The sequence below is a fragment of the Canis lupus genome, chromosome 2 (genome assembly GCF_048164855.1).
Source record: "Canis lupus baileyi chromosome 2, mCanLup2.hap1, whole genome shotgun sequence".
Lineage (NCBI taxonomy): Eukaryota > Metazoa > Chordata > Mammalia > Carnivora > Canidae > Canis > Canis lupus.
Genome location: NC_132839.1, coordinates 48,573,346 through 48,587,526, shown reverse-complemented (window position 1 = coordinate 48,587,526; position 14,181 = coordinate 48,573,346). Strand labels below are relative to the sequence as shown.

Below are 14,181 nucleotides of genomic sequence, written 5' to 3'. Positions count from 1 at the left end.
AGAGATTCCAAAAGAATCATTTTATTTTCCAAAGGTAGCAGCTAAACGTTTGTGCTTTGTTCTCCTTTAGGACTTTATTGTCTCCTGTCTCAGACAGACCATGCAGTAAAGATCTAAAAGGCTGTTTGTTACTCTAGCTTGAAGAACTTGGCCACCATAAACAAACAGCTGAGAGAGGAGCAATTTACATTATATAGCACAGTGAAATGGTTAAAACTGCTAATACTGAAAGGGCCCTTGTAAATTGACAATAACAGGATAACCAAACAGAAAAGTGGGCAGAGGTTAGCAAAAGAGAATTCATACAGAAGAGAAAACTCAAATGGCCAGCATGACAAGGTGACCAGCACTGCTTTTAGGGAAATTGTAAATTAAGGCCACAGCAAGCTAACCGTTTTTTTTTGCCCATGCAGATCAACAAAAATTAAAAGAGTGGAATACACAAAAATAGCTAAGAGAGTGAATTGCTACAGTTTCCAGAAATTAATCTGAAATATCTAAATACATAAGCTTTTTTTTCTGTGTGTATGAGGATGTATCAGGATGCCATTCCAGTCTTACAGTGGCAAAAAAACTGGAAATAACTTGGATATCCATCAACAGGAGAATCATGAGATAAATAGTAGGACATTGTTAGTCTATGTATTATCATCAGTTATTAAAAAGAATGAGTTGGCTTTAGAGATTAAAAAAATAAAGAGAAACCAACAACAAAACCTGTATATGTCTGTTGAGATTTTTTTTTTTTTTTTTTTTTTTTTTAAGATTTATTCAAGAGAGACACAGAGAGGCAGAGACAGGCATAGGGAGAAGCAGGCTTCCTCCAGGGAGCTTGATGTGCGACTCGATCCTAGGACCCCAGGGTCATGCCCCGAGCCGAAGGCAGATGCTCAACCACTGGAGCCACCCAGGCATCCCTGTTTAGATTTATTGAGATGACATTCACATAACATAAACTTTACCATTTTATTTTTTTAATTGTATTTTTTTTTAAGATTTTATTTATTTGTGAGAGAGAAAGCATGAGAGAGCAAAGCAAGCAGGAATAGGCGAGAGGGAGGGTCAGAGTGAGAGGTAGAAAAGCAGACTTCCTGCTGAGTAGGGAGCCCTGCTGTGTGACTTGATCCCAGGACCCCAAGATCATGATCTGGGTGGAAGGCAGAGGCTTAACCAACAGAGCCACCTAGGTGCCTCAAACTTTGCCATTTTAAATACCCAGTTTGGTGGCATTTAGTACATTCACAGTGTGATGTAACCATTTCTCTTAATCACAGAACATTTCCATCAACTCAAATGGAAATCCCACACCTGTGAGGCAGTTTCACCCCAGTCCCTGCCTATAGCCCCCAGTGTGTATTCTGTCTATCTGGGTTCATGTGTTTGGGACACTGCCTCTTAATGGAATCATACTATATGTGTCTGATTTCTTTCACTTGGCACAGTATTTTCAAGGTTTATCTATATTATAACGTGTATTAGGACTTCTTTCCTTTTTGTGACTGAATTATATGGACACAGGACACAGTCTGTTTATTCTTTGATTGATGGCCATTTGGGTTGTTTCTATGTTTTGGCTATTGTGAATAGTACTGCTGTGAACAATCTGTGTGTAAGTTTTTGAGTACTTGTTTTCAACTCTTGGGTATATGTATATATCTGGCAGTGGAATTGCTGGATTATATGGTAACTCTAATATTTTGAGGAACCACCAAACCGTTTTCCATATTATATGTTTGAATAAGCATCCAGAAAGATGTGAAGACATGCACAGTACCAGTGATCTCAGGATGCTGGGGATGGAAGGGTGATTGTAGAAAGTTAATTTCTCCATCTTCTCTTGCTTCACTGATTACAGTGAGCATGAATTTTAAAGATACAAGTAAGAAGAAAGGGAAAAAAGTGTATAGAATCAAAGCTAAAAGTATATACTATCTATAGAAGTCATAGGTATAGGATTTTACAAAGGATCAGGCATTCCATAATAATCAGAGTGAAGTATATATTTCTTTCTAAACTTCAGTTTTAGGATTTTCATTTGATTCTTTTTTTTTTTTTTTTTTTTGATTTTATTCATTTATTTGAGAGAACAGACAGAGCAAGCATGAGCAGGGGGAGGGGCAGAGGCAGAGGGAGAAGCAGAAGCCAACTCTGCTGAGCAGGGAGCCTGAAGTGGGTCTCAGTCCCAGGACCCCTGGAATCATGACCCAAGCTAAAGGCAGATGCTCAACCAACTGAGCCACTCAGGCACCCTCCATTTGATTCTTTTGAAGAATACATGTCAGTCTTCTTGTAAAATTCTCAACTTTTAGAAAACTTGATTTTCCCCATCATCCTCTTTTTTTGAACAGATGAATTATAGTTATTTAAAAATCTTTACCTGCTAACTTCAGTATCTGAATTATTGTGTGTCCTTTTCTATTGTTGTATATCTCTTGGTTTCAGTCTAAAGTCCTGTCTTTTGGCATACCTAGTTATTTTTTATGAAATGGGGGACCCTGTGGGGCACCTGGGTGGCTCAGTCAGTGAAGCATCTGCCTTCAGCTCAGGTCATGATCTCAGGGTCCTGGGATTCAACCCTGTGTTGGGCTCCTTGCTCAGCAGAGTCTGATTCTCTCTCTGCCCTTCCCTGCCCCCTATCATTTGTGCTCTCTTGCACTGTGTTTTGCCCTCTCAAATGAATAAATAAAATCTTTAAAAATAAAATAAATGGGGAACCTATGTTTTAGAAATTATGGAAACTCCAGGTATGTTGCTTTCCCAAGGGAGCATTCATTCTTTCCCTTCCTGGGCACACAAAATGTGAGGCGATCATTCTAATCTAGTCTGCCTCTGGTCCCCCTGTTATGGGGCTCAGCTCTTCCAAGTGCTCATCTGGTGGCCTGTACTAGCATTCTCTGATCCTCCCCTCCAACAGGCCTTAAACTCCAGTCTGGGTTTTCTCAGCACTGCAAGACTGCCCCAGACTGCTCTGCTGTTTTGAGGGTTCCCGTTTAGGTTTTTAAGCCTTTTCGCTCCCTGCAGATTCAGCACATGTCTTAAGGGAAGACTGGTTGTGCATTTGAGCTCCTCAGCTCTGCTGTGTCCCTCTAGCCTAAAAGGACCTCCGAAGGCTCTGCTGGTGTCTTTGGTCCTGTGCTGGGAGGAGCTCAGATATTCAGCCTGTCACCTGTGCTCAGAATCACAGCACCCCCTCCCCGCCCAGTGGATACGGCAATCACCTCTTACCTTTCTGAGCTTTTCTGCTCTTTGGAGTCTTACTCCTTCTAGTCTTGGTGGCTCTGGCTGCTCTTTGATGTCTTCAGACAGGTAATTTTTGTTTACATGGCCTTTCTTACTGTTCTTGGTGAAGTATAGCTTCTGCAGCAAGCTGCTCTATACTACCCAGAAGCAGAAGTTCCAGGTCTTCTAATCTTAAAAATCTAAGTAGTTCAGATTTCATTGATCACCATTTGATTGAGGGGGAGAAAGGTAATTACTATACAAGATGATTGGGTGGAGTTTCCATGTTCATAGATCTAATTGTATTATTTGTCCTGACTTTTTCCTGGGATCAGACTGGTTTTGTGTTATTTGTGTGACGTCACTGATTTTATATTCTGATCTTTTGAAAGAATGCTTCTTAGCTCACTGTAGTCTTTTATTTAAATCTTGGATTCTTCATCCATCTCCTTAATAGCTTAGCACTTCCTCACCAGCGACCTACCTCATGGAGGGTTCAAGAAGAAAGAAAAGCACTGTTTGGTTTCTCTGGAAGTAAATGGCTTGGCTAAAGTTGTAAGCATCTGCACTATACCGCAAACACTGACACCCTGTTTGAAATATTACTTTCCATTTGGTGTGAAGCCATCTGCAAGTGTTTTGTTTTCATGTTGTGAAGGTGTTTCTTTTTGTTGTCTATGAAGTTATTAGGCTTAAAGAGTAAAACTTTTCTACTTGTTGGTCCTTTGGCCTGACCCACTCTGGATTGGCAATGACTCTCAGTTGCTGGTCGACTGTGTTTTGCTTCGAGGGTGTCAGATTTGAAGCTGCACGGCTTCCATCATGGTATCATTAATACAAAAATGCTTAGAAGACCAGCAAATTAAGGGGCGCTTGCATGGCTCCGTAGTTAAGCGTCTGCCTTTGGTCATGATTCCTGGGTCCTAGAATCTAGTCCCACATTGGGCTTCCCCACAGGGAGCCTGCTTCTAGCAGGCTCTGCCTTTGCTCTTCCTCTGCCTCTGTCTTTGCCTCTCTGTGTGTGTGTGTCTCATGAATAAATAAATAACATCTTAAAAAAAAAAGACGACGACCAGCAAATTGAGTAGAGAGACATTTACCTGGAGGCCTGTTTTTGTTAGTGTAGTTGTAGATGAAGAAGACGGATTTCCCTTGAGGCCACGTAGTTCTCTCTGGTTAAGCCCCTGTCCCAGTTTCCTGGGGCTACCTGTAACAAAGTGCCACATTCCGGGTGGCTTAAAACAACAGCAGTGTATTGTCTCACACTTATGGAGGCCAGAAGTCTGAAATTAGGATAGCATTCACGTTCTTTCTGGGAGATGAGAGGGAGAATCTGTTCCCAGCCTTTCTCCTGGTGTATAGGGCTACCAGCAGTCTTTGGTGTTCCCAGACTTGTGGCTGCAGGCTGCATCATCCCCGTCTCTGCCTTCATCTCTGTGTGGCCTTCCTCCCTGTGTCTCTTTATCTCATCCCTCCCTCTGCGTTTCTCTTAGAAGAATATCTGTCTTTGGATCTAGGGCCCAATCTAAATCCAAGATGATCTCCTCTCAAAATCCTTAAGTATATCTGCAAAGACCCTATCTCTCAGTAAAGTCACACTTAACAGGTTCAGTGGACATACATTTTGGGGTCACACTTGAACCCACTGTAACCTCCATTCCTGGACTTTTGTGTGCTCGCTACCTTTTCTAATTCAAGTTAAGTGTGATTCTTCTCCTGGCAGGGGAAAAGAGAGACTAAAGAAGTGAAACCATTTCAGTTTGGCCCTGTCCTTGAGAGTTAGCACACTGATCCAAATCCAGAGTTAAAGGAATTCCTTTTTACTGGAGGGAGGTTTATCTCTTTGGTGTGGGCTGGAAAAGAGTAATAGAATCAGTATCTATAGTTTGGAAATATTTTCAGAGACCAGGCACAGCTTATGGTACCAGCAGGCAAATAAACTTTCAACGTGTAAACAGAAGATACCTTGTGACTATGAAACTCAGCAAGTGCTGTTTTCTGAATTAATGATTTTTTTTTTTTTTTTGAGTGAAATCTCATTGGAAGGTAGAGAGGCTTAGAAAATAAAAGGCCATAGTTCTTAGGATTTCCTAAGAGAAAGGCAGTGAATTTTTTTTTGCTTAAAATTTGAGGGAGAGAACGTGGGGACTCATTATTGGAATGTTTATCAGCAGCAGAAAGGCTATGAAGGAGGAAATTCAATGTCTATTTCTCTAACACGTGCCAGCCTCTGAGTTTAAAACTTCAGTGGATGTGAAACTCAGCCATTTGTTGCAGTTGTGAAACTGTTCTTTCTTTTCCTGCAGATCGAGGAGACTGGCAGAGGGAAAGAAAGTTTAACTATGGTGGTGGCAACAATCCTCCGTGGGGTAGTGACAGACACCATCAGTATGAGCAGCACTGGTATAAGGACCACCATTATGGGGACCGGCGACACATGGACGCCCACCGTTCTGGGAGCTATAGACCCAACAACCTGTCCAGAAAGAGACCTTATGAACAGTACAGCAGTGATCGAGACCACAGGGGACACAGAGATTATTATGACAGGTAGGCCGAAGGTCCTGAGGCACTAGTTTGACCTCTGCCAAGAGTTTTACTCTTCGAGGGGGAGAAGAGTGCATGGTCCCTGGTCATGTTTTTTGCCCTCAGGGCATCCTGGGAAGTGGGGGAAGAATCCCAGTATAGACAGCTGACACTGTACTGAGTGGATGGTTGAAAGTAGAGGTTTTTGAGTTTTTCCTGGGGGCTGAGGAAGAGGAGAGGTTCCTGATTCTTGCTTTGGGCTTGTAGAGTCTGCTAAGTGGAGAAATGGGAGTAGCTATCATAGGCCCAAGCCAACCGATGAACACAATGGCTAGAAAGGGGTTGAATGCCAAGTTACAGGTCTTAAGTTGTGTTCTTTGGGTCAGAGGGAGCTATTTGCAGTTGCATTTTTCCACTTGTACAGGAAAAGAATTTTCTTCCTTCCTCTGAGGAAATGTAGAGAAGTTATAGCCTTAAAATCTTAGAGTCTACAACGAAATTATTAAGCTTTGTGAGAGGCACTCAGAACACTAGGTGGCAGGATCCTGAGAGGGGTCCCAGCCTCTAGTCCTTGTCTGCCACCAGCCCACAGTTCAGGGGTTAAGGGCTTTTGAAGTCCTACTCTATCTGCAAGTAAACAGTTTAGTACCATTATGAGCCAAGATAGTAACCTGTGAGAGTTACCAAGTACAGGAATGCCTGAAGAGGTTTTATTTATTCTTCCTAATTTTAGGACTTGACTGTATTTTAACCTCATGGTAGCTTTGGTTTTCCTTAGGCTAACAACATGCTTTGTTTGGACTTGAATTTAAATCTGGAAAATTTTGTATAAATATCTTCTTTTTTGGGGAAGATTTGGTAACACATTAGGACAGAGGGTCTTGCCAAGTAGCATCTGTCTCCTTTAGAGGGATCTGTGTCCGCCTCATTGCCCACCCTTCTGTATTGTCTTGTCTGGCTTCAGTGGGCATTTGCCCAGCATTTCTTTGTCTCGATCTGTATTTCCATTCAACGTGACTTTTTTTTTTTTCCCTGCCTGAAGGACTTTTCATTTTATAGGATGGGTCTGCTGGTGATAAATCCTTTCTGCATATCTGTGTCTGAGAAAGTCTTTAGTTTGCCTTCATGTATGGAAGATATCTGTGCTGGGTTTAAATCCTAGGTGAATGCTTTCAGTACTTTAAGGATGTTCCTTTTCTTCTACTTGAACTGTCTCTAATGAAAAGTGTCGTCTTTTTCTTTCTCTTTATATAATGTGTGTTTTTTCCTATATTACTAGATTTTAGCAGTTTAATTACAGTGCATCTTGCTGTATTTTTCCTCCTGTTTGTTTTGCTTAGAACTGTTGAGCTTCTTGGATCTGTGAGTTTATCTTATCAAATTAGGATTTTTTTTTTAACCAGTATTTCTTCTGTTTTCCCTCTCTTGGCATTTCTAATTACACCTGTAATTAGGCTGTTTGCCTTGGTCTCCCAGCTCACTGATGCTCTGTTTTCTTTAATTTCGTTTTTTCTCTCTTTGTTGGATAGTTTTCTATTGCTGTGTCTACAAGTTCACTGAGGTTATTTTTTCAATATCTAACCTGCCTTGAGGCCCATTTAATATATTTTGTGTTTCATACATTGGTTTTATTTCTAGAAGCTGTACCCCTCCCCCCCTTTTTTCCAATTTAAATCTTTCTCTAACCTTTTGAAATCTGGAATACAGCCTGTAAGTATACATCCTTGTTGGCTAATTCTACCATTTGGGTTTGTTTCAGTTGATTAGCTTATTTCCTCACTACGGTCTTAGTTTCCTGGTTTTCTCCAGGCCTGGTAATTTTTGATTAGATGCCTCATGGGGTGCGCAGAGTGCTGGATGTTCTGTGTTCCTGTTAGTATTCCAGAGCTCTGCTGTGAGACACAGGTTACTTGCAAACAGTTGGATTCTTCCAGGTGTTGCTGTTAAAATTCTTTGGGCGGAACAGGAACAGTGCTCTGGCAAGGGCTGATTGTTCCAGCACGGAGGCAGGAGCGCTGCATGGTACTCGACTGCTGTCCCTTGAAGCCTGAGGTTTTTTGGTACAGCTGGTGAGTGCAGGGCACTCACACCTCTAATCTTCTGGGTGGTGATTTCCTGGTCCTGTGTGGTTTCTTCACGGGCACGCCCTGGATCACTGAATCCCCCTTTGTAGGTCTTTGAACTTCTTTGTGTGTGCAGAGTAATCTTGTGTCCCATCATTTGAACTCCAGCTGCCTCGGTTCTGCCCCGTCCTCTCAACTCTGGAAAGACGTCCTCTCAACTCTGGAAAGACGTCTCCCCTTCCCTGTGCTGAGGTCTGGGAACTGTCTGAAGGTGGCGGGGGGCGGGGGGTTTATGATGAACTTCATCTCATTCCCCTTCCATCCCTCGGGAAATCACTGTTCTTTGTTACTGACATCTGGTGTCTTGAGAAGCCTGATTCTATACATTTTGTCCCTTCTTTGCTTGTTCAAGTAGCAGGGTGAGTCCAGTTGCCGGGACTCCACCTTGACTGGAAGTTGAAGTCACCTTCTCTCTCTCTTTCTCTCTCTCTCTCTCTCTCGTTTAATGAGGGGAAATTCACACAATACAGATTAACTATTTTAAAAGTGAACAATTCAGTGACAATTTAATACATTCACAATGTTATGCAACCATCACTATTCCAGTTCCAAACCCTTTCATCACCCCGTAGAAAACCCCATCATCATTAAGTAGTCACTGAATTCTGCTCCCTGCTCCTGATAATCCCCAATCTGTATTTTGTTTTTATGGATTTGCTACTGTTGGATATTTTGTATAAATGGAATCATACAAGATCTGGCCTTTTGTGACTGGCTTCTTTGAACATGTAGCATAATGTTTGAATCTCATCCACATTGTACCAGGTACCAGTACTTGTTTCTTTTCGAGGCTGACTAATATTCCACTGTACCTGTGTGCCACATTTTGTTTATCCATTTATTTCTTGGGAAGACATTTGAATTGTTTTTACCTTTGGATCTTGTAAATAGTGCTGCTATGAACATGAGTGTAAAAGTATTTGTTTGAATATCGTTTGAATATCTGTTTTCAATTATTTTGGGTATATACCTGGGAGGGAATTGGGGGAGTTCTATTTGACTTCTTAGAAACCACCTAACTGTTTTCCGCAGTGGCTGAAACATTTTACATTCCTACTACAATGTATGAGAATTCCTATTTTCCCTCATCTTTGCCAACACTTAACCTTCTGTGTGTGTTTAAACATGACCATCCTAGTGGGGGGTGAATCAGGGGTAGCTCATTATGGTTTTGATTTGCATTTCCCCGATGATTAATGTTTATTAAAGATGTTGAACATCTTATCATGTGCTTACTGGCCATTTGTAGATTTTCTTTGGAGAAATGTTTGCATCCTTTGCCCATTTTTGAATTGGATTGTTTCTTTTTGTTGTTGACTTGTACCAATTTTCTTCTAATAGGATAACAAGAAGTTTACTGTGGTGCTAATTAAAAAAATTTAATATTCTTCACATTGAGTCAATTTTTTAAAAGTTTAATTAACCCTTCACTTATTGTTGCCTATTTGGGTTGACTGTGGCTTTTGCTGTTACTAATAGCTTCTCAAATAATTTTTGTGGCTCTTTTTCTCCTGGGCCAGGTCAGAGAATATGAAATTGTTTGTAGATCTTGCCAGTTTTCCTGAAGGGAGTAAGGCTTTACAAAGCCACCAGTGATTCAAATGTGTACTTGTTTCATTGCAGACTTGAGGCTTATGTCATTTCATAGGATGTGTTTTGCCAATAGGTATAAAATAGCCCTTTGTTACTACTTTTGTGGGGTACCTTCCCCCAATTCCTGGTAATCATTTGCAAACTCTGAGTCCTTTGGAAGTGTCCTTGAATGTGAATGCATTAGGAAGAGCCAGTACATGACAAAGAAGGGGATGGGTTTGGTCTCTCTTGGCTAATCTTTGCATTTCCATTTCAGGCACCATCATGACTCTAAGCGGAGGAGATCTGATGAGTTTCGGCCTCAAAATTACCACCAGCAGGATTTCCGACGAATGTCTGACCACCGCCCCCCGATGGGCTATCATGGCCAAGGACCCTCAGACCATTACCGCTCTTTCCACACAGACAAATTGGGGGAGTATAAACAGCCCCTGCCCCCTCTGCACCCTGCAGTCTCAGACCCTCGCTCACCCCCTTCTCAGAAGTCTCCCCACGATTCCAAGTCACCCCTGGATCACAGGTCTCCTTTGGAGAGATCATTAGAACAGAAAAACAATCCAGATTATAACTGGAATGTTCGGAAAACATAAAGGACGACTGGGAAAGAAGGGCAGAGCAAGAGTCATTAAGCACCTGGATATTTTTGGTCTGATCCAGTAGGAGCCAGTTATCTAGACCAATAAGTGGAGTTTCTGGACATGCTGCTGTTGTCAGCTCGCCGGTGGAAGGAGCACCTCGAGGAGTGGAGGGCCTTTCACTCGGTCCAGCTTGGGTTTGGGTCACCACTCCTACACTTTGACACCCCATCCCATTCCAGCCTGGTTCTGGCCTGTCACTGCGATGGGTGCTAGGAGGAAGAGGTGACTTCTGTGTACCAGCTTTGTGAGCTGTGTGTCCCCAGAGAAGGAAGAAGGGATCTTAGAGTCATGAGTATTTTGTTGCCCTGAGCCTGGGTGCAGTGGGCTGGGTAGGAGCGTGTGTGTGTGTGTGTGTGTGTGCGTGCGTGTGTGTGCGCGTGCGTGCGCGCGTAGGCAGCCAGGACCTGCTGGACGGCACACGATTTGCTTCACTGTGACGTGACAGATGCTGCTGACAGGGAGCGGGGCGTGGGTCTCGCCCCGTGGGACTTGAAGGGGAGCAGTACACTCCTCGGATGTGTTCTTGGGAGAAACCGTGCTGGGGCCTCAGCATGACACCTGTGGTGCAGGGGGGCTAGACAGAGGAAAACAGCTTCCACAGTGGCCCCTTCCCGACCAACACTAATTTTTCCCACACTATCTGTACATTTCAAAGGCTTGGTCTTCTGAGTGGGCCTCCTTTGCCCTGGTGCCAGGGAGAGTAGGGTCCATCTGGCTGACTTCTGAGCACTGTGAGCTAGGCAGCATTGGAGTTGGCATGGGTCTGCCTTTGTTGGGCATGGGCTGAAAGAGGGGCAGGGGCAGTGTGGCCAGGGACTCAGAGTCCCTCGGTGCATTTCTGATCCTGTGATAGGAAGTATTAAATTCAGAGCCTGGGAAGGAGGGAGAAGCTTGCTGCTGGCAGGGGCCCAGGTGGGGGTGCAGGTGTTAAGCAGGTTTCCTGGGGTGGGGCTTCAGGAGTGCCAGGGAATGGGGGCTTTCGTGTTGTGCCAGGTCAGCGTTTGCAGCTGCCTTGTAGTTAATTCTAGTTCCCTTTGCACAGTGTGAATAAGTAGATGACGCACAGCACACATCTCCTGACCCCGTGTGGCGGGTGGACAGGTGGAAACTCCGTTACCTATGGGGAACCCACACATTAGAATTGAACTGCTTATTATTATTATTATTTTTTTTTTAGGATGAGATCAAAGTATAAACCTAAGTTAAAGTTTTTCCAAACTAGGATGCCTCCAAGGACAGGGGATTGAGCTGCAAACAGGAAGAGTCCTGGGGTTGAACGAGTCAGTGGTGGGAAGGCAGATTGGTTATACCAATTAATCAGGCTCCTTTCATTCTGCGGATCCTGGGCCTTCCATTTTACTCATTTTAAATATAGCTTGCCAGTATTGTTTGAGTATCCAAAGGCCTTTCTAGGTGGGATAATGGACTTGAACCTACAGCATGCCTTCATGTGTCCAGGCTCAGAGCAGGTGAAAACCTTCCCATTAGGCATGCCCAGGGTCAGCTCTCTGAACTAACCCATGAGGACTTCATAAAATGATCATCACTTACTTGCCAGGACCCTGGGCAGCACCATTAATGCCTTTACTAAGGAATTCTCAAGTCCTGTCACCCTAGTGAAGCAGATGTGGCTTTGGTGGTTCGTTGCATCTTGCTGTCCCCAGTATCCTGGGGCCGGCCAGGTGTGCATTCTAGAGGGGCTGGGTCCTCACAGCTTGTGTTGGGAGTTCAGTGGGCCTGCCCCCTCCTGATCTATCTCCTCATGGTACTGGGTAGTTCAGCGTGGGCTTGTACGTACCTGGTCAGCATGCCCTGGAGCATAGCCCAAAGAAATGCATAGGATCCCGTGGCCACAGTCATCCCATTGGGACTGTTCTGTGAGAGAAGAGTGTATTTGCTTTGGCCACCACCAGTAGCTTCTTGATGACAGTACTGAGACTACCCTGTGTTTCTGTTGCCCAGGCCAAAGAGGAAGGCTAGGTTGATTTGCTTGTCCTTTGGGTTGGGAGGGGAGGGAAGAGGGAAGCAGGTGCCCCCAGCATAGCATGTCTCTCCCTGTGGGAAGTCAGGCCGTGTCTTCTGGGAGGCATGGCAGGAGGCCCTGAATTTCAGTTCTCAGCCAGGGTGGTTTTCTCTGAAGTTGATAGGAGGTGTGAGTTATTCCCAAAGATGTCTCATCATGAAGAAAAAGGAACTTCCTTTTGTTTACATTCAGGACTTTTAGTGCCATATGATGTAGCAAAAGGCAATATTAGCCAGATCAGTGTTAAATTGATTATAAAATTACAGTATCCCCATAAAAGCGTCTATTTTAGTGTTGAAGTATGTTTGAAGAGTGAGTTGGGAAAAGGAGGCATTTCCTCATTGACCTAAATCAGTATAAATACTGTATGCTTTTGTCAAAAACGGATTTGCACAGGTAGGTATTCTCTCCCCATGGGGATGGGATAAGCTGCCCCGGGAATCTGCAAGGGTGGTATTCCATGGAGCCTAGCTTTGAAGGATTTCATAATTGGGTAGAAACAGCAGGGTTGAGGAAGAGGGGAGTTAGCATCACCTGAGCTCTGGATATAAACAAGGATTAACGTGGTACACCACAGCCCTGGAAAAGGATGCCTGAAAGCCCAGGTCCAGCCCTGCGGTCTTTCCAGAGACAGCTGGAGAGAAAAAGCCAGGCCCTCTGCAGAGCCCGAGCTGGTGGCCCCTGGGCCCCCTCTCTCTCCTTCTAGTCATTCCTTTCTTTAGCCCTTCCACGGGAAACCAGAACACTTCTCACATCGTGCCGCAGACATTTTAGCCTGATGCCTGAGAGCTGCATCAGGATGTGCGGTGCACATGCAATTCAGTTACAAATTCACACAGGGACACTGGAATCCTACAGACCAAAATCCACTCGTCAGCAGGAGCGGTGGCCCTGGGCGGAGCACCAGTGGTTTTCTGGCTTGTCTGAGGGCTGCCGTGTGGGGCGAGGAGAGCCAGGCCAAGGGTCCAGGCTGCTGTAGTCCATCCGTACCCCATGCGTTTGGGGACAGATGGTTTTTCTTTATTGTAAAATTGTGGACTTTTAAAAACCTGTTGACTAAACAGTAATTAATTTATATTTGTGAAAAATGCCACTGTCCTAGTGATTTCTGATGTAAATACTGTTGTTTATATAGTATGTATTAAATTTTCCTACATTGTAAAACTGCTGTACTTTTGATTCTTGTATATTAAAAAGTGTCACTAAGGATTTTTAGAATTGGTTGAACACAGTTACGTTGCGTTGGCGTGAACTCTGACTGGATACACCTCCGGTTCCTTCCCTTCCCTTGCTGGCTGGGTTGTTCAGATCGCTCGCTTGTGTGCTTGTGAAATGGAGCCTTTTAAAGTTGCACTGTTTTTCCTACCGGCACCGGTTGTGGTGTTGGGTCCAGAACCTTAACCACCACAGGTTTCTGAGATTGTCCTTGAGCAGCCACTGGTGAGGGTAACAGCCCCGGGCCGAGCCACTGCAGTCCTTAGCCCTTGTCCCTGCGCCAGACAGGGTGACCTGGAGGGGCTGCCACCACCGGTTGAGCGGAGCTATGCCTAGTTCCCCACACTGGTCGTGCCAAGGAAGGTGCGTGTGGAGAGACCTGTGTCGTCCAGATGGGGATCCTGCACCTCCCCCCCTCCATCCAGAGGAAGCGAAAACACACTGTCTGCCAGCCCACAGCCTTGAGGGTAATTTAACAGTTGGGTTATATATTCATGAAGGGGGAAAAAGGCATTTTATAATGGAAACACTGACACAAATGTTAACTCTAGCAATTTGGCACAGGGGCCGGCCCAGCGCTCGCGAGGCCCAGACAGAGGAAGGGTGGCACAGCCTGCGGGTGGAGATCCGTCTGAGTAGGAGTTAGAGAAGTTTGCCAGACCCAAGGGGTTTTGCTAATACTTAGGGGACTGCAAAATCCACCTCCAATCTCCGTGAAGCTCTTAATTCTTGATACCAAATAAACCCATATGTTGGCTCAGTTAACTCCCATGGCTGTCAACCCAGGAGGCTTGGCTGCAGGGGGGGCCCCCCCGGAAGGAGAGGCTGGGATTTTTAGCGCGAA

At 44.4% G+C, this 14,181-nt stretch overlaps 1 protein-coding gene across 7 annotated transcripts in view; it reads left to right on the top strand.

The window, feature by feature from the left end:
- CHD2 (chromodomain helicase DNA binding protein 2) overlaps positions 1-13,331 on the top strand; it is a 119,723-nt gene extending 106,392 nt beyond the window's left edge. For 6 of the 7 annotated variants that reach the window (XM_072798577.1, XM_072798586.1, XM_072798599.1 and 3 more), the window contains 2 exons: positions 5,526-5,769; positions 9,718-13,331. In XM_072798577.1, coding sequence (XP_072654678.1) covers positions 5,526-5,769; positions 9,718-10,051 — 578 coding nt within the window. In that variant the 3' untranslated portion in view covers positions 10,052-13,331. The remainder of the gene's footprint in view (positions 1-5,525; positions 5,770-9,717) is intronic. The other variant, XM_072798602.1, reaches the window with a different exon arrangement.
- Positions 13,332-14,181: the final 850 nt, after the last annotated feature.